The 20,586-nt window shown below is 37.5% G+C and overlaps 1 protein-coding gene across 1 annotated transcript in view; it reads right to left on the bottom strand.

Annotated features, from left to right (window-relative positions):
- ANLN (anillin, actin binding protein) overlaps positions 1 to 20,586 on the bottom strand; it is a 40,049-nt gene that overhangs the window by 17,853 nt on the left and 1,610 nt on the right. Inside the window, exons 2-17 of the mRNA XM_067562512.1 lie at positions 17,364 to 17,517; positions 16,460 to 16,756; positions 15,630 to 15,970; positions 14,624 to 14,846; positions 12,823 to 13,007; positions 12,238 to 12,345; positions 11,364 to 11,481; positions 10,220 to 10,336; positions 9,552 to 9,790; positions 7,635 to 7,786; positions 6,830 to 6,977; positions 6,011 to 6,146; positions 5,426 to 5,608; positions 1,993 to 2,119; positions 266 to 314; positions 128 to 184 (exon numbers count right to left, since the gene is read on the bottom strand). Of these exons, the coding sequence (XP_067418613.1) occupies positions 128 to 184; positions 266 to 314; positions 1,993 to 2,119; positions 5,426 to 5,608; positions 6,011 to 6,146; positions 6,830 to 6,977; positions 7,635 to 7,786; positions 9,552 to 9,790; positions 10,220 to 10,336; positions 11,364 to 11,481; positions 12,238 to 12,345; positions 12,823 to 13,007; positions 14,624 to 14,846; positions 15,630 to 15,970; positions 16,460 to 16,756; positions 17,364 to 17,517 (2,634 nt within the window). The remainder of the gene's footprint in view (positions 1 to 127; positions 185 to 265; positions 315 to 1,992; positions 2,120 to 5,425; positions 5,609 to 6,010; positions 6,147 to 6,829; positions 6,978 to 7,634; positions 7,787 to 9,551; positions 9,791 to 10,219; positions 10,337 to 11,363; positions 11,482 to 12,237; positions 12,346 to 12,822; positions 13,008 to 14,623; positions 14,847 to 15,629; positions 15,971 to 16,459; positions 16,757 to 17,363; positions 17,518 to 20,586) is intronic.

Here is a 20,586-nt window from a genome sequence, read left to right as displayed (position 1 = left end):
AATTGCATCCGCTTTCAATATTTTCAGAATTAAAAAATGGATTGTAGCTCAGTTCTTCCCTCCTCTCTTTAGATTCCTTCTAGCATACCATCCTATTGAATTAAAATTGATCAGTTCTTGTATGTACCTTTGACTTATTTGCCTTTTTCCTCTTATCAGTGCCTGTGCCTTCTTTCCTCTGCACCTGCAAGAAAAGAAAGGATTTGAGAAATGTAGAGTGCTTGGCTCCCCCAAGTGGCCTCTTAATAAAAAGACAAGTACATACCAAATTATAAACTTCAACGTTTATTTCAAAGTCATTGGATACATCTTGCCTTTAAAAAACAAAAAAAAAAGAGACTACAGTTAAAAGCGTGAATCAGGCCAGTAGTGTTTTTAAAAAGTTAGTCATCCCCTCAAGTAGAGTAGTTTGCAGTAACTAGTTATTCTGAAAGCAATATCTATAGTAGTTAAAAGTATTGTGTGTGAATCTAAGATGTATTGTAATAGCAGATATTCTTTATCAGTGCACCATAGCCTGCTCTTCCAGGCAAGCGTGGTGGTCTGTCAGATTTTCCATCTCTACTATGAACTTGTTTTCAAGAAATGCAGCCTTCCAGAACATGTAACATTAGAATATTTTGAGGCTTTAATACATGGCTATCTTGAGACAGATTCCAGATGTCACAAGCAAGAGGAGAAAGTGAAATATAGTAGAACCTTGATTATAAGATCCATTTTTCCCCCCAAATGGAAAAAAAGATAAAATGATGTTGAACAAGTTGATATCACTTCTGAAGCCTTCAGTACATTGGAAATCCCTTTGCAGTGGTATGAAGTACAAGACAGTGATGAAATACACTTTGTTGCAATTTATGCATCATATATATTGTAATTGAGATTACAATATATATTTATACAATATATTTATGAACTCTGTCCTCAATTAGTTTATAAAATTGGAGGTTCTACTGTAACGTGTGTACTACATTTGGTTGTATACACTCCCTCACAACACACTGTCCCTTCTACAGCAGGACAAGAGTATTTCCAGATTGCAGATTCAACTCTCCAGACCAAAATTTACATAGACTGCTACCTTTCAGAATAGTTAGCTTTATCATCACCTCAGAATAGGTTTCAGTACCTTGCATGGCTTCTCACTTTCCAAGGTTTAAAATTTTAGACATTCACTTTTAATTTGCTTAGCAGAATTAATTTTTTTTTTAATATAATTTAGAACAATCATTATGTTTAAGCATTTTTTTCCAATCTATTTAAATTTTTAGTTTAAAGAAATTATGGGGGATGGAGAGAGGTCAGACAATTTAATGACAGACATTGATATTCAAATACTTAAATCTTTATAACCATTAAAACACAAATCATTAACAGTGCACACAAAAAATTTACAAAGTAAATATGCTTAAATCAAACTAATCAAGCAGCAGTTCTTCGCTGGTTTGTGCGCATATGGTAAAGATGACGTTTACCACAAAACTTTACTTTAAAAAAGTAGGCTTGGAATGATTAATCTATATCCTGTCCTAAATCAGCCAACTAAGTTCACATTATTGTTAAGAATATATTTACACCAGCCATTCCTCTAACTTTGACTGGTACGTAGTTAAATTTTAGTTCAAAACTATGTTGTCAGAAACAAACAAAAGAAAAAAAAATAGCCAAATAGAATATCAGTCAGAGTCAACAGAAATTTTTCTTAGGGAGAGTAATTCTCCTGTCATTGCAGGTGTCCAAGAGATAACAGGAGAAAAAAAACCAAGTGACAGAGGATACTTATTCTACAATCCATTGATTAAATTGCTCTTTATGGAAGTTTGTTCCAAACATTTTTAGAAGAAAATACTCATGCCACAAGACCTCTGAATGTTCGTGGAATACCGGGCTCTTACAGAAAGGTTAACATTTAAAATTAGTTTGGACAAGGTTCACCTATATACTCTTCTTCAAAAGCCAGCTAGCTGAGTTCTGAAATTGTTTCTTTATACTTACAGAGTGAACGTTGTAGTAAAAGTAAGAGCATCTCCGTTTAGGGAACTTGCAGTGCTTGCTATGGGAGTTGCTACCATGTTTTCTGCTCCAGATCTCAACAATATTATGTAATAGTAGTTTGCTGCTTCTGTGGAATGATTTGAGATGATCAGTGTAAGTAGGATCTGTGCACCCCGTGGAACAGGACTCCCAATTGTACAAAGTTAACTTATTGTATTGCCATGAAATACTCTTCATTCCCATTCTCCACAGACATTTGTACCATGGCTCAGTCAAAAATACTTGATGAATTAAACAGTGATTATTTCTTCTCCATTGTGTTCAGACGGTCCAGCTCTACAGGCTTAAGTAGTTAAGATATGGTCTGGGCAGTTAATCTTGGTCTAACTCCACCCGCTACATGCCAGAGGATGGAGGGGAGCTTGTAATCAAAATTCAGCAGTTCATCTTCTTAGCTTTCCAGGTCTCTGCTGCTGCTGTGTTCTCCACAGCCTGGCTACACAGCCTGCATGCTAGCTTTCTTGGCTCCCTGGCTCATTAACTGGATGACACTGTTCTACAGAACTAGGCAGGAAGGAGAGGGTTATTTCCCCCTTGCAGGGAAAGGTACAGAGTAAGAGGCAGCTGCAGGCATATCTGAGCAGGGCAAGGAGACAAAAGGAGAATCCGGATATCTGACTGCAGCAAACAAAAAGTAAAAAAAAAGTCTGAGTTCTGTGGCATCTTGGAAAAACACCAAGCTCCACAGAATCCATGGGACCCAAAGTAAAATGACTGGAATAGTTTTCCCTCTCAGAGGCATTGGTTCAGGCACTTTGCAGACTCAGACAGACAATAGTTTACACTGTTCACATTTGAGGTTCTCTTCAACAGTAGAGGCAGAAAACTGATTTAAAAATGGAAGCTGAGATTTTTGGAGCACAACTGTGGCAAATTCCACATTTGTGGAATATATAGGGCCCCAATTGCAAATGAACAATGGGATTAGCCAATTTACATGCAACAGTTGGCAGAATAACTATAAAGGAAACAAAATACATCACACCAGATACATGTGCCTTCCTACCGCCAGGATTCACATTAGAGAACATTAACTGAATGCACATTTTAGATTTTATTTTATGATGCATAACATGTAAAAAGAGGCTGTTTATCTCATACAGACACAAAGTTACTAGACCAAATCTTGTCCTCACAGTTTAGGTGCTGCAAAAAAGTAGTAACACATTAGAAACCACTGAAGTTTCTGATGGTATTAGATAACATCACTGATACTGGGTAAAGCATGTTGGTTAATGCGAGCTTGCAAATGATTAGATTTAACTACCACTGGGTACAGGAATTTCAGGTTTTCCAGTATTTGCCACAAAAATCTTCAAAAAGTTTAACATATACAATCTTTGTTTGATGAGATGAAATAGTGCTCCTTCAGATCCACATTTAACAAATTCAGTTCTTAACTTTTTTCAACTCTTTTCATACAGACACACCAGGCACGTAGATGACTACTTATCAGAAAGAGCATTTATTTATTCTTTAATTTGAAACAATTATTCTTGTTCCTCAGCAACTGTAGTTTAGACATATACTGAGCAAATTTTTTTTTAAAAAAAAAAAAAAAAAAAAAAAAAACCCCGAACCACCACATTGATACAAGGCTATTACTAAATGTTAATCCAGAAATTCATACAGCAAATTCAAACCACAGAAAGTAGAGACAGTAAATCCAAGAAAAATCAGGGAAAGGATTAGACCTTTTTTGAACATTAGAATTTAGAGGAAGTCAGAACTTGAACATTTTTAGTGAGTCATGAAGTACTTTATCAAAAGCAGGAAACTTACTTTTATATGTCCTTAATCTATTGATAAGAACAGCTTGAAGTTCAGAGGATTTTCTATACTAGTTCTGGATGTATCAGTTTTAGCATCTCTTTTCTTAATCTGATACTAATTAAGGGCCCTAATTATTCCACATAGGCAGTCAAATTAATTTGCAGGCTCAGAGCCCAATAGGCTTATTTTCAGATATTCCCAGTTTGCTAAGAAAAATACAATGCAGGAAGCCGGCTACAGATAATCAAAGTTTTCTGAAATTCGAGTTTGATGACACAAGGGTTTTTTTGGCACATTTTTACCAACTGCCAGTGGCTCATCTATATCTGCAACTTCTGCCTATTGCAAAGGGCTTGACAACAGGGTTTCTCTTAGGATTTTCTTCTCGTAGGAATCATTTCCAGGCATTACATTATCTCAAAATAGTTTCCAAAATTATCCTCTGAGAAACCATACTATGCAAGCAATCCATTCAAAGACTAGGTAGCTGGGTATTCAATAATATTGCCACTTTATTCCTGTGAGAAAAATCAATGTTATAGCATTTCCTTAATACTAAATCCCTCTGTTTTATAATAAAGAGGGTGTGGGAAGCTTTTTGTTCACTGATCCTAGGAATATTTCTCCCACAGCCCCAAAGAGACAAAAAGAGAGCTATGGTTTTAAGAGGACTTAACAGTGGCAATGTAGTGCAGCTGGAGCAAATCTTATGCTTCCCAAGACCCTGATTTCAGTCTTTATCCCCCATCAGAAAGGTACCTACAATAGGACAAATATCACTGCTGAAATGTTCACCAGTATCTCACAAATGCCCTACCTGACTGCTGAAATAGTAGTGAAAGCACAAGCATGAGAAGTTCTTCCATCAGTGCTGGATCCATGTTGCTAACCCCCGTTACAGGGAATGTGCAGACCCAAAAATGGCTCAGTTGAATGTGTTGGTGGGCTAAGAGCCCTTCCAGTCAAGTTCCGTGGGATGGGCTGACAAGTTCTCCCACAATATACCATGAACCAAGTTGTAGAGCAGCTACAGCTAACTGTGGTGGTAAGAACCCTGGGATACATCCCCAGAACAAACAGTGTTTTGAATTATGTCTACACAGCGCAGCATAGATGTATAGGCATGCGTATCAGGCTTATGAGAATCCATGCTGTGTTGCTACAAGTGAAAGTTTGGAAAGAACAATCTGCAGGCCTTGGTCCCACAGACCTGGGTTTACTACACAGTGTAGACAAGCCTGTGGATGGGCATCCATGGTATATTTATCTTGCATTTTTAAGACACTTATTTTAGCTTTTAGAAAATGGATGGGAAAAGATAATGGAATGAGAACTACAATATTTAAAATAGGCCAGAGGTCTCATTTTCTCTCTCTACTTTAAGGCAGCCAGGCTGTTTCCTGGGAGGTGCTCAGATACTATGACAGGTGCTGTTAAAAAAAACTTGAAATAAAGTTTAGCTAAAACCAGGTTTGTATTACAGTCACTATAATCTCCTTATCAAACTCCATGGCAGTTGTGGGAAACATCAACATCCATGAATTAAAATTTAAGCAAAGCAGGATAAATATTTTTCCTAAGTTACAGCTAAGCACCTTACCTGGTTTCTGAACTGTACTGCAGACAAAATCAGCTTTCAGAGGTAGCTTCATTTCTGAAAGAGTAACAGATCCCCTGGATGGAGCAAATTTACCAGGTGTAGAAGCAGCTTTATTTTTTTTGCCCTGAGATCCCTCATTCTTCAATTTGTTGAGCTCTTCAAGCAAAGCTGTTCTCTTTTCAGCTGTAAAGACAGGTTATTTAAATTGGAACAGGAAAAAACACAACCAAGTGTAGAGCGAGTGTCTCCAAGTACCCTTTGCTATCAATTCCTTTATTGAGTTAGTGTGTCATTATGAAGTGTTTCTGAGGACAGAGTGCCAATATGCTAGAGGAAATTGTACAAAAGCACGCAGTGTACTGATAGAAGGGTGTGGGAGAATGGAAGGGCAAGTGACCTTTACCCCCCTAATTACCTTTTCCTTGTCCTTTCAGAAGACGGATTATAACAGATAACCAGAGAGATTTATGGAGTGTCATCTTAACTGGACTTTTCTCAACTTGTTACCTTGAAACTTCAGCTATTCAGAAATTGTTTTGAAATTTAAAGGATTAGTCTGGGTATTAGCCATTCTTTAAAACATACTTGCAAGTAGGAGAAGTCTCTCTGCTTCAGCTTCTTCTTGTGACCCTTTTCCATGTTCCTCATCAATACAGCAATTCAGAGCTTGACTGGCCTGATGAATCACAGTCTGCTGCAAACTGATCTCATTACTCAGCTCCTAGTATAATCACATAAAAATAGTGACGTTACAAAATTTTTTTATTCTTTGGTCTAGTACCGAAGAAGAAAGCCTTTAAAACAGCATTTTTTGTAAATGGTTTCCTCCAGTCTGTATAAATGTAGCTAGACAAGCACTGAACTATAAATCTTACAGTACGAAGTTTCACTTTCACAATTGTTTCCCTTCCCTTCCACCACCAACTACAGTACAGATGTGGCAAGGCAACAGTGGGGAATGTTCTAGAAGGAGCTACCACCTTCAATAGGGCTGCTCACTCTTAGGTGATATGGGGTAGAGAGATACAGGTGGATTTGTAGGCAAGGGAGGAAGTTTCAGAACACAGCCTAATTAAAGCTGTAATTGCAAGTCCTGCATAAAACTGGAAATGGCAGTATTGTAGATTAGAAAGAACAAGCAAGAGTGCCCAATACAAGAGCCCTGCTCCCTCTAGACTACTGGCCCACAAATAGTCTCACACAACAACCTCCATAACCAAAGCACTTAGTATGTATCAAATTATGCTACATGTATTAATGTAAGAGTCAAATTTGGACAAGGTGCCTTAATTTTACCAGTCTAAGCAACATCTATTGTTCATGGCTCATACAGAACAAAGAAAATGAAAATACAAGAACTCAGTAAGTGGGAGAATAGCTGGGGGGTTTTAAAGTTACATGTACCTGCATTTTCTGTTTAATATTAATTTGATCAGAAGTTCCATTCCTTTTTACTTCTAATTTAGAAGCAATATCTTCTTTGCGAACGATCACTTGCTTTATTGAAGGACGATCTGTTTCTTTAAATCTTTGAGATCGATAAGCATCAATACTTTTTAAAAGAAGAAATCAAGTGTTAGATGCCTTTAGCATTTTTAGAATTTGTCCAGCACAGCTTTTTACATTGAAGTATTGATGCTTTGGGATTTGGTCCATGCACTCTCAAGAAAGAAGTCCTAGGTCAACACATTTAGATGGGAGCAATTTTATTGCAACTTCCTGTCCAGAGTACGGTTGTGGCAATATAAAGGTGGCTTTATTTAAAAAAAGATGTAGAGGAGAGGCCTTTGAGGAAGCTGAGATCATCTGGGCATCTCCTGTTATCAGGTTCCTGACCTGCCTCAAGCCTCTCTCCTGTTTTCTGCCTTTTGCACACAGTTTAGTTTCCCTGAGGGCTGAAATGTTTTGTGTTAAGCCTCTAGTTAGACCAGAGGTATCTGGGTGAATGTAATGACCTGCAATATACAGGTCAGAATAGATTATCCAATGGTCCCTTCTGGCCTTAAACTCTATGAAAGTACTAGATAAATTCTTGACAAAGCCTTGTCACAGCAACATAACTAAAGTAGTCAGTTGTTGGGAGCCAAGAGATAGACTGAAGCTTTTTCAAGCCTTTCCCCTCCAGGAGACACCCAGTTTAATAAAGCCAAATACTGGCCGCACTGTGGCTTAATTCATATTTCAGTCAAAACCTCTGAAAATTTGTTACCTATATAGAAGGTTATTATCTTCTGACAAGGAGCCAATACTGTCTCCAGATGCTGCTCTAGGGACCCGTGTCCTCTGGAATTTGCCAGACTTTGGACTTCCATCATTTATACTGCTGTTCTCAGCAACTGACCTATTAGGTGAAGCAAAAACCTGGGGGAGAAGAAGGGGGGGGAAGTTATGCATCATAAATAACCAGCCAGTTAAAATGTGGCTTATTCTGTTCCCCCCACCCTAATTTACTCTTCCCATGCATTCCCTTTGAGTAAGCAACCCCTCACCTATATTTAATAAAAGTCAGAAGAACTATTTAAACTATACTTTGCAAATACGCTTAGATATACTATGACAGTTTAATGGACTGTTCCTTGCTTTATCATTAGGTACTTTGACAAGTGGGTTGAAACTTGAACATAAAAGTTAGTTTTTAAGAACATGATGCTGTCAGCTTGACGTTAGGTTGAGATCCACTAGCAGGAAACACAAACCCTTAAAATATCTTAAGGGAAGATGAAGAAGTAGCTTATTGCATAATTAGTTCTGTTCTATTTTATTCTGAGGCAGCAGGGTATCTAGGACCAGAAATAATTTACTAGATCCTGACTGATGGTCAAAAATGAGAGTCAGCAATCCTTATGCCTCTGGGGCTCACACTGATGTTAGAGTTCTAGCTAAGTAAGGATTTCAGGACAGAAACAACATCATCTCCAAGGAAGGAAAGGCAAGTATTTGACTAGTAATGTGATTTAACAGTAACTTCTTGGAAGTAGTGAGTCAAAACGTTCCTTTTCTAGTTGTTCTTTAAACCCTATATAAGGGTTTAATTTTTCTTTAGCATTTGATCAAGTTCATTTTTGTTATTTAGCAAACATCACTCTACAACCATCTTGTAAAATATAACTCCAGAAATCACATAGCAGGAAGATTTGCCAAATGTTTGTTATTTTCTTCTACCAGTACACAGTGATTTCACTAAATGAAGATTTGGGGAAATCCAGGGGTTCAGTATGCAGTGCAGATGAAACAAGTAGCTTATATAGTTTTGTCCCCACCACCTCTGACCTGCAAAGCCCTCTGATTTTTTTAGAAAAAAAGTAGTAACACAAATAATCTTCAGCCTGTTCCATTTCTATAAAACTGATTGTTATGAAGAAATGAAAGTTAAGAAATGAAAGCTTTATATTACTGAAGTGCAGCCACTTCAGACAGAAAACTGCAACTGTTAAACTGTTGAGGAGATGCAGACAGTTGCCCCAGTGTTGCCACAGAGTGACTTAGCTGACCCTCCTCCACCACACCCAAACACAGATCAGGCAAAGTACCAGAGACACTGCAGCTCTTTCTGAAAGCTCTAGGAAAAATAAAAAAGCTGCTGTGCACCTCTTTCAAGCCACAGAGCACAGCAGTTTCATCATGAATGAAATATGCTAAAATAGAAAGGCAGAGAAAAAGATGGGGATAACTACTATTTTCCCCTGCCTTTGCAGTGTCAGCAAATAGTAGAAACTAAGTTAAACTTGCATGCTGAAAGTACGTGTTTCAAGGAGGTATCTCACAGAGCTGCTTTGGAAGGGTTAAAACTAGGAAGCAAACCCAGTGAAAAAAATTCTGCATCAGTGATTAGGTCATAGAATAAGTGGAGATAGTTGTACTGCCCAAGGAATATGGGGCTTCTCTTATGAACTGAGGTTAAATGGGATTGTGTGCTATTTTAACAAATGTTTAGGCAGTGACTTTAATTGGAGGGATTTTGGTGAGGAGTACCAGAATTTAAGCATTTCACTGATTTAATACATATAATAGGAAACTCTCACATTTTATTCATATTTGTTCAGAGGCCACAATAAAAACCTTTGTGAAATAGCAATACTGGTGCACAGTCAAATTGTAGATCCCTGCATTTAGTATGTGTTCTCACCTCTGGACTTATAACACCAACAGATTCTGCTAAAGGAGTTAGCAGAGACATGGATGAAATATTCAGTGACTGTTCCTGCTCATCATCACTCTCCGCTTCCAAGTTCATACTCATTTCTTTTTTTAGTTTTTCTATGTCTGGCCCATCCTCTTGAAGAACTTCATCAAAGATGTCATTTATTATCTTTGAACTATTCATTTCATCATCATCCACACTCATCTCAATTTCACGTATTGCATCTGAAAAAAGGTCAGAGATCCCAAGAATATTGTTTATGAGCATACCCTGTAGTACATTTAAGGAACTGATATTTAATAAATAAAAGATGCACTTAGTCAAGAAATCCCAATTTTGAATGGAGAGGTTTTAAATATGAGTGTTTCATCACTGTAGGACCAGTTGTTTTTCCACTGCAATAAGTTCACACATCAGCCTTATATTCCTTTGAAACCTGAATATCACAATAAATTTCTATTTTCCAACTATGAAGAAATAATTAAAGGAACACAGTAAAGTTTGTATGAATTTGATCTCAAACATATGCTTTGATAGCAAAAAAGACACTTGCTGAACTAGTAGCCTTCTTAACCTGCAGGAAATGTATTCTGCCCAACAAATCATCATAGTCATCAAGTTCATTTGGTACTAGCTAATGAAGTGCTACGAACCATTCTGTTTCTCTGAAAGTTCCTCAAGCTTTGAGACAGAAACTGCTTTTAGGGGATTCTTTAGCAAAGTGGTCTTCAGAGGACTGGGATTTTCAGTCTCTTCACATTTTGAAGTGCCTAGGAAGTTTTTTTTTTTTTTTTTTTTTAAAAACAAAAGAAAGGTAAAGTTACTGCAGGTATAGTCAAAACTATCCAATGCATCTGATTCTTAAAAAAATTCCATAAATCTACAAGTGAAAGCAAATAATAATCCACATAATAGTACTATAAATTTGTTTGTTTTGAAGTTTTAATCTGAAATATTTTAAACCTCATGGAGCACTGGGGAAGACTCCTTCCCCCACTCCCTGAATGGAGAGACGCTTGAATGGGAACAATACTCAGACAGACTACCACTCAGCTCCCAAGGAAGACATAGGAGCCATCTTTCAAAGTAAGATGAGGCAGAAGATCACCCTGGCCCTCCATGGCTGTGTTTGGGAATGCAGAGCCAGCCCAGCATCTTTACACACAAAGGTAGTAAGGGGGCCTCTGTCCCTTCCCCCCCCCCCCCCCCCCCCCCCCCGCCATGGGGCAGAGCACTTAGGTTATAATTCCTTCACTGATAAGTATTTGGTGGAGTGTCCTATAAGCTTCCCAGGCCCTGTCAAGAAACCCTCTGTTGCTCCTCTGCCCTTACAGTGGTAGATATTTGATTGCTTCATGATGCCTACCATATTGAAGTAAAGGGGATGCTTCTCAGAAGTCAGGCACAATAGGGTTTTCCTGGAGAACCTAACACTCCCCAGTTTTATTATTCCAGTATGGGTAGTTACAGCCCTCACGCATACTATCTCCACCCCCTACATACACAAAAGTCAGACAGATTAACATTTTAAGATCAGCTTATGTAATTTGAGTTCACATCTGCCTATATCATAAATGCCATTATCGGGGTCAACAGTCTGTTCAGGAAGCCTAGGACAGGAAGGGCAATCATGTTACATATCAGGATTAAGATGCATTAGCAGCACATGCGAAGTGGCATGCCTATATATTATGCCCAGTTTTAACCAGTGCTATGAGTCCCACACATTCATAATGAAGTATGAATATGAAATCCTTTCACCAATATTATTCACATTAACTCAAGGACTGTTCTCACCTGAAGATTCTGAGGGAGGAGATTTTACTGATCTCTCAGATGTTGACTTTTCTTCTGCTACAAGGGATGTAGCATCTGAACTAGCAAGAGGTTTTGAACTCTCTTGAGCTTGGCTTTCCTGAATTAAAAAAAAGTTACATTAAAGTCAGTTTCAGAATGTACTGTTGCTTGTAAAACTTAATGAACTAGTTGACATCTGAACATTTGTGGCACAGCCTCACTTTTATAAATTTGTTTTCAGTAAATAATAATCAGTTTTATTTCGAAGACTAGAAAATAAATACAGCTATGTGGCTCCTCTTCACATGTAGTCCTCTTCACATGTAGCAGGTCAGATCCCATAGAACCCCCATCTATTGTGGGATGGAAGGAAGTATTTTATTTTTTTAAAACTATATATCCAGAAGGGCAAATTTCACATCGCAAAATAGCACCTACTCTGAAGGTGAGGCAAACCTACTGTTGAGGTACTATTAGAATGTAAGTGAAGTGAAAGTGAAGATTCTATATTTTCCTTTAAAATACTGACAAATGCAAGTAATATAGTGTATGCACACAAGTTCAAGTTGTTTTTTTCAAGTACTTGAAAAAAAAAAATATATATATAAGATTTTGCAGTGGATAAAGAAGTGTTAAATCCAGAGCATATCATCATGAAGTTGGTAAACTCAAATCATCTTTTCCCCTTCCTTTCAAATGAATGGTTATGGTTGTTGGAGAAGGAAATGAGTACTCTAGGAATGATTATATAAACCACTTGGAATAAGAAGTCTTGTGCAGCTTATCCCCGAAAGCAAAGATTTATATGGATTATTTTATTTATTTATATATTATATATATGCGCATGTCAAAAATGCACTCCGACATATATTACCATGTTAGTTTCTGGATGTTTGCTCTTTGAATTTTCACCTCTCTCAGCACTCCACAGACTGCCCTTGTCAAACCGGCCACGAATACAAGCAAGTTCTTTTTCACGTTCCTAAGCATGAGAGAAATTTATGTTACACAAAAGCATAGGTCAGTGTTTCTCAATTGGGGTTCCGCGGGAACACTGTTAGGGTTCCACGAGCAACTGTTCTCCGTGCCGCTGAAAAAGGGAAGATGTCCTGGATTTTTCGGCGGAGGGTATCGAGTGTAAGTGTAATTTAGTTGAGAAACGCTGACCTAGTTGTTTGTATATAATTTGCTTAGTTCGACTTTTTTTGGCCCCATATGTAAAAATACTGTTAAGAGTTTGGGGGGTTCTGCAATTATTTATCCAGTTCAAAAGGGTTCCGTGGCCAAATTTAATTGAGAAACACTGCTATAGGTTAAGTGGCCATAATAGATACGTTATGAAGTGGTTGGTTTTTTTTTTGTTTGTTTGTTTGTTTTTTTAATTCCTTAGGCAATTGTAGAGCATTAAGAAACATTCCTGGAGATTCCAAATAAGCTATTAAAATTCAGCAAGCCATACCTGCTTGAGCTGTTGTGCTAGACTGGCAGTGGAGGATGTTTCATTCTGTTTGAAAAGTCTTTCTTGGATTGTTTTTGTGTTTGGGGTAATAATGGGTGTTCTGTACCCAGTAGTAGTTGGAGCAGGACTTCGCGTGCTATGTTCTTGAAAGCGTTCTCCAAAACGTTCCAGAAAGGGCTTGATTCCTGATCCCCCAACAAAAACAATGGTTTTAACTTGATAAGAGTCATATACTTTTAACAATTTTTAGACCATTCAACATATTACTTACTTCCTTGTAAAGCCTTCAGTGTTTTGCATCTTATACTCCATTAACTTTTGAACATGCTCAGAATGTAATTGTTGCTCTCGTTCCAAACAGAAGACTAATGGACATTACAGCAGTGCAAATCAAAGTTGCTAGACATCTCACACTCTAAACGCAATGATAGTTAAAACTGGCTTGCTTCCTCACCTACTCTTTCCAGAACCAGATTTCACTTACAAGTTAGTACAAAGTGGCACTCAATAAGCTGAGGAAAAACAAGGTGGAGATGCTGTCTGGCATTTACCTTATTTTAAAATAGCATTGTTGGGTCTAATAGCATAGATTTGTCTTCTACTCTAAGTGAATCTTAGAAAGAGAAACTGCAGGACTAACTTAAGAAAAGAAAAAGAAGAAGGAGTAAAGTTCAGTTTGCCAGCTGATCAGCTAGTTGGCTGAGACTGTTTACAATTACTTTCAAATATTTTTCGCTGATCTTCTAGTGTCACATTAAGAGTCACTAGAAGAGCTCTCAAAAATCCAAATATTCCAAAACATGTCTTTAGAAACTGAGGAATGGATGACACTTTCATGCTGTAACACCTGTGTAAGATATCATATGAACAACTCTTTGGTCCATATGCAGCAAGAACCTAATTTTATAAGATTTAATAATTTGCAAATCACTTTAAATGTACCAAGTTGGCTAGTGTGACAATATTGCAACCACAGTATCTTTGGGGAGTACTGTATTAACTTTATGAACGTTATGTATAGTTGCAGGCCAAGGATTATGTTCTACTCCATAGTTGAGGGTTACTGCAGTTTCTCCAGGATCTAGAAACAGCGGGGGTAATTTCTGCAGTGCCTGGGACTATAAACAGCTCCAGAAAAGTACCATCCTTTTGGGTAGTTTGCATATATAGTTCAGGACAGTCTCCAAAGTCAAAGGAGAAAAGAAAGAACATGGGGTATAAATGGCCAGTTTGAACTGATTCAATTAATTATGACCCCAATAGTCAAGTGTGCTGTAAGCCTAAACTCCTGGTCAGAAGGGAAAGGAACATTGGTTCGTGCCCAGAGTGATGGCTGCTAGAGGCCTGAGACAGCATCCCTTCAGCAGACTACGACAAGGGTTCAACCAAAAAAAAACCCACCAAAATTATGACACCTGGTTTTAGAGGGACTGAAACATTCTTTATCTATAAACAAGTTAGTTCAGAGTTTAAAAGTGGTTCTAGTGAGAGCTACCAAAAGTATGAGACTGTGGAAGTTAAATTTATGGAGAGTCTCTTAAATTATCACTAAAATGCTTGGTTAGAATTTTATTAGTAGAAAGTTACAAAAAATTATAATCTATAATTCAGAATATGAACAGCTAACCATTACATGGTATAGACCAGCATTAGTTAGAAGGTAGTTTTGGACCTTCAGGTGGAGGGGGGAGGAATACATTAGTATAGTTTGTTGGAAACATTTACAGTGAGTTGAATTTTAAAATGAAAGTACCGGTTAAAAAGTAAACTATATCATTCATTGCTTTAAACAGCCATTTACCTGGTGTTGTAGGCTTATCTTTATGTTCAAGTTGCACATGTGTTCCTTTGATTGGTTCTTCTTTGGACTGAACTGGCTGAGATAAGATTGGTTTTACTGTTGTCTTAAGTCCCTCTGTTTTCTGAGGGCTGCAGGGCTTCTTTTTTAATGGTTCTGGTACCTCAGTTTCCTTACGATTGGGATTGGTTACTCTAGAGGAGTCGGTTACGTAATTATTTGGTTCCTAAGGAGGAAAAGAAATATATATCTGGATATGATTTTAGTTAAATGGGAAGACCACACATTCTTCACTCACCCAGAAAAAGCAAGATGAAAAAGTTTTGCATATAGCACTGTTTGAAATCTGGACACCTGTATTTCCCAAGAGAACAGAAAAGGCAGATCAAGTTAATGATGCCATTAAAACATTTGGATCCAATATATCAGTTTTTCAATATCTGATTCTATATCTTTGCCACTTGTTGCACATGTTCTTTAAAATTCATATCCTTAATTCTAAGTTCAGTGGAACACCACAAATTCATGAATGGAATAATTTTTATAACAGATGCTACTAGTTTCAGATGTCTGACTCGCATTTTATAAAAATGTTTACATTTATAGTTGATTCATGTCACGATTAATGACATGAACAATTGATTTCTAAAAGTGAGACCCTCATAATTCCAGCCTGTTAAATTTACTCTGGGAGTGCCCCACTCTTACAAATCCCCACTGGTGACCAAACAAAGAAATGCAAATAGCATACATTTGGAAGCCACTGCTCCCCTTTCTTGCTCTTATGGTCCATCTTAATTTTCGTAATGAAAAGAGAAGTTTATGATACCATTGCTCATCTGACACTTTAAAAGGTATTAAGATTGAAATTATAAGCAAGAAATAATTAAGATTACTCACTTTAAAACTGTCATTATCATTTGTCACTAACATTCAGATTAGACATGCAAGGATTAACATCCATCCCTCAAAAAATACATCAGGTTAGTTGTTAAATGTGATCACTCACCAATATCTTAGAGGTTGCTGGTTTATTTACAGATACGTTCACTGCCCTTTCAGAACAGGATGCAGCTTCCTGCTTTACACTGCCACTATTGATTCGAGCAGATGCTTCACTTGTAGTGGACAATTTGGATAAACAAGTAGTGCCAGGCTGTTCTTGTGTATTGTTTTGTTTTGCAGATGGATGACTTAGGTCATTTTCCCAGGAACCAATTGTAGTAGCAAGGTTAGCTAAACGGCCTCTTCGCCCAATTGGGGTATCATTTGAGAGAGATGGCTGTTTGGGTGGGGAAACTGCCTGTTCTTTTGACAGGAGGGGAGATACGGGGGAATTTTCAGATGGATCTGAAAATTAAGACATAGGTAGTTAAGAGCTGCACATGTGTTTTTAAAAACACAAGACACTAGAAACAGTCAATGTGTTGTACCTGTTGTGTGTGTTTATAACGATTACTTTTAAAAATAAGGTTCCTGTGCAACTCAATTAAAATGGCTACAAAGGAAGGTTATTTTACAAAGACAATGGCAGATTATTTCATTAGAACCCAAGAAATGTTAAATTTCTAAAAATTGATTACACCAAATATAACAATGATGTAAAAATCAGATAGGGGGATGGCAGAGAGTACAGGTCTATTTTCAATTATTTTGTATTCTTTTGGGCACCCATTTATTTTCCCACAGTATTCGTAAGTGTTACAAGAAATATAAAAGACAGGAATTTAAAGAAATCCTGCATCAGGAACAGTCACTGAGAAAAAATTTTCTAGTGCATGCTTACACCACTGTTATGACAAATGGCTTAATTTTTTAATTATATGAAGAGGAACAGACCTTTATCATCCCAGCATCGTCGCTGTTGTGCCAATTTCTGCATACGTGTTTTGATTGTAAGGGCTGCAGGTACTTCAGATTTCAAGTTCTGTTCCTCCTTCTCAACAAGCAGCGGAACGGGCTGAACTGAGGGAGCCCTGTTACTTGCAGTTGCTTGTGGCTGTGCAGTCATCTCAGGAGGAAGATGTTTTATGGAAACTGAATTAACTGGCTGTTTATTCTCTGAGTTTGAAACTGGAACCTCCATGCTGTCAGAACAGAGCCTTTTTGATGGGGATGGCTTTGTACTAGGTTTCACTGTAAGAGTTAAAAATATTTGAACCAGTCAGTTATTAGCCATGATCTTCACAGTCTGCAATTAAAAGTACTGAACATACTTCATCTTCCTGAAAGAACTTTTTATTTTGTTAAGCCTTCTACTATGTCTTACGTATGAGTTTCTTTAAAAAAGTGTGTACGAGTGTGTGTGTGTGATTGGGGGGGAGAGGGGGGGGGGGAAGAGTTCCCCAATCTTTATGTCCATCATCAAATCTTGGATTATCCCTCTAAACTCTGCATTCCCAAATGTGTGTCAGTTTTACTGACTAAGGAGAATGACTAATTGCAGTGATTTGTTTAAACTATTCATTGGGCCCTGAAGTTACGTTAAATGAGTGATCTGCAAGACATTTGCCACCAGCTTAGAGGCTAACTGCATTTTGGACATAATTAAAAAGGCAGGCAATAGCAACCCTTACTGCTGAGTTTAGAAAGAAGAGGGTTAAACTTTAGTGGTAAAAAGTAGTAATTTTTAGTCAGAGTAACATGTATCAAAGGAAATAAATTGGAGTTTTCACATAGAAATGGTGAGTCATGATTTTTCAAGAGGTTTTTTTTATTTCTGTACTACACTGATGCAAGATACCTTCTTCACCAGGCAAAGGTGGCTGGTTATTAGTTTCTGACAAAGGTTCTCTAGTTCTCTTTGTTTGCATCGTGGCCCTCATTCCTGCTGTGGGTCGCTCAGCCATTTTCTTCTGTAAGTTCTCTCGCCTGGCACGGGTTCGTTCAAGAAGTTTCTAAATATTTAGAAAGGCACAGATTGTTACATATTTCAGTATTCTAGCGGAAACTCATGTTACTAATAAAGTATAAATTACTGACACACTGAATTTCTACAGTAAATTCTCAGTTACATGTTTCTAATGTCCTATGCAAAAGATTTCCACTATGGAAGCAAAAGCTTCAGTTCAGAACCAAATACATCTATCAGATGTTGAAAGCTTACTAATTACAAGTTTTGATTTTCTGAACCATTATCCATTTAAATAAAGAAATTCATAAGTAGTGACATAGTGACTAATAGTGAATTATTTATTTCTAAATGTCAGGTGATAGTAGTATTGCTAAAAATAGTCACGTTTTTGGTTACTACTTTTTGGGGTTTATTACCATGCTGCCAAAGGTGCAACCCTTCTAGCTGACTGAGAGGCAGCATTAACAGGTTCTGAAATGAGCATGCCCAGCGGGATGAAGAGACTAAAGAGAGGCATTTTGAAGCCATCATGGATGCAGAGGATGCCATTCAAAAGAAGAGATCGGTACTTCTAAGTTTAGATGGCAAAAGACAAAAAAAAAAAAAAAAAAAAAACACACCAAAAAACCACACGACAATATTTGTCTTTATACGGACAGAAGTATTCAATTTAAAAGAGGAAAGATTTAAACAAAGATATAGCAGTTATGTCCCCAAAGATATGGGATATTTCTTCCGATTCCCTGCTTTGATTGTTATAATCTGCGTGTCATTTTTGGTGTTCTGACTTACTCCATTACGTATCAATCACTTCAAAATGAAAGTTTAGAAGTTGTAACAAGTGGTATTTGGAGTCTTCAAGTACTATTTAAAATTAAAGTATTTGTATTAGATATTGCTTATGGAATACAGCACTACTTGATTTGATCAATTTAAGTGTGAACACTAACTTTTGAGCTAAATTTTTAAAGAGTGCTTTGAGACATAAAAGTTCAGTTATAAAAGTTCCAATATGCTTTGAAAAGGCAGCAATTAGTGCTGTGTTGTGATGATGGCACACAGTAGTTAAATTCTGTGAGCTTTATAACCCGTTATATTCCCCATTGCACAGCAGTCAAATATAATTTCAGATTTTAATTCCATCTGCTCAATGTGCTGCTGCAGTCAAAAGAGCTAGCAGAATGTTAGAAACCATTAGAAAAGGGATAGAAAATAAGACAGAAAATATCATAAAGCCATTATATAAATCCATGGTACAAACAAAAGGAAGTACTTCTTCACACTATCTATAGTCAACCTATGGAATTCATTGTCGGGGATGTTGTGAAGGCCAAACACGTAACTGGGTTCAAAAAAGAATTAGATAAATTCATGGAGTATAGGTCCATCAATGACTATTAACCAAAATGGTCAGGGATACAATTCTATGCTGAGGGTGTCCGTAAGTCTTTGACTGCGAGTGACTGGATGATAGGGGTTGGAGCACTTAACTGCCGTTCTGTTTATTCCCTTTGAAGCATCTGGCATTGGCCACTGTCCGAAGTGAAGATACTGGACTAGATGGACTATTGGTCTGACCCAGTATGGTCATTCTTATGTTCTTGTTATAGCACTAAATGAAATGTCAATCTCAGCAGTTCTCTGCAAAAGCAAAATGCTGATTCTAAATTTCTGTAACTAACAAAGGAGCACTTTGGAAAACTACATGAAACGCCTTGAGCGCCTGTAGTGACAAGTTGCATGTCAGTTTTGCACTCCACCCAGTTCCCTTGCTCCACCCCACTACCCCCACAAAAAAGAGAACTGTACTGAACTATACATGTGTTAAAAGTTTTCAGATGCAGACTAGGTTGTTAATATGCAGCAAAGGAATAGTTCAACAGCATGTGTAAGATGGGACACGTAGAATTATTCAAATGTACAGCCACATTCCATTCTGTTCAGTTAGCCCAGCGTGAGCTAAGTTTCAGTTGCTGCAGTTAGGATGTCATTTAACAAGAATGTGTAGCTCCATTGTTGAACACAAAATTCAAACGTTTATTGGTTTGCAGCATATTCAAGTTTTCCAAGAAATTGTCATAACTCAAATTCTGCTCTTACACACTTGATGAATAAGCCACACTTCAAAATGACCTTTAGAATTCGTTTTGAAGCCCACTAGTATTTGGGGATTGGTGGGTGGGCTTATTGTGTTCTGTAAGGATTTTGCCAAGGGCTAGAAGTTTAATCAGAACATTCATAGTTTTTAGTACTTGCCATAAAAACGTACTTCCTAAATATATAGTAAATTAAAATTTATACATAGCCCATACAGGATCTATTACCTTATCTTAAAGGCGCACACAGGCAGAGGGCTCCAAGTTATCCCACTTCTCACCTAGACAGCCAAATATTGTTAAGGGAATGTCTACACTTAAAAGACTGCATCAGCACAACTGTGCCGCTGTAGCACTTTAATGAAGACGTTCTAAGATGACAGGAGAAAGTTCTCCTGTCAGCATAGTTAATCCACCTCCCTGAGAGGTGGTAGCTATGTTGGCAGGAGCAGCTCTCCTGCTGACATAGCACTATCGACATAGGAGGTTAGGCTGGCATAACCACATCACTCAGGTCTATGGATTTTTCACTCTTCTGAGCAACGTAGTTATACCAATATAGGTCTGTAATGTAGACCAGACCTGAGTGACAGATTGTTGACTGACATTCAGAAGACAAGATCTGTGTTAGTTTTTGTACCTAAGGTTTATCAAGAGATATATTATTATACAACTAATGTGTCTAAAATATTAAACAGAGGGTGCTTGGTATTTAATTTTAGTTCAAGGAAAGTTGTGTTAGGCTTGAAGGCTGGCCAATACTAGCAAATAATACTTCTTTCCAGAAAGCGCAGAATCAGTTCCTCCAAAAAAAATGCAGTTGCTTGATGGAAGCTGCTTTAGGTATCCTTTAGTATTGTGAAATATTTGAATAAAGTTTACTCTAAGGAGTGACCTAACAGCTCCAGCTTGTACTTCTCAAAATTCAGTTACATACAAGAAGGGTATGTGCATATTGGAATCCTTCCCAGCATGCAAAACAATTTTAAACTTGGTTCAGTAGTTTGGACTTGAAA

Source organism: Emydura macquarii, unplaced genomic scaffold, assembly GCF_026122565.2.
Source record: "Emydura macquarii macquarii isolate MOO-44397 ecotype Brisbane River unplaced genomic scaffold, CSIRO-AGI_Emac_v2 contig_2432, whole genome shotgun sequence".
NCBI lineage: Eukaryota > Metazoa > Chordata > Testudines > Chelidae > Emydura > Emydura macquarii.
The sequence above is the reverse complement of the archived record's forward strand: the minus strand, read 5'-3'. Positions and strand labels throughout refer to the sequence as shown.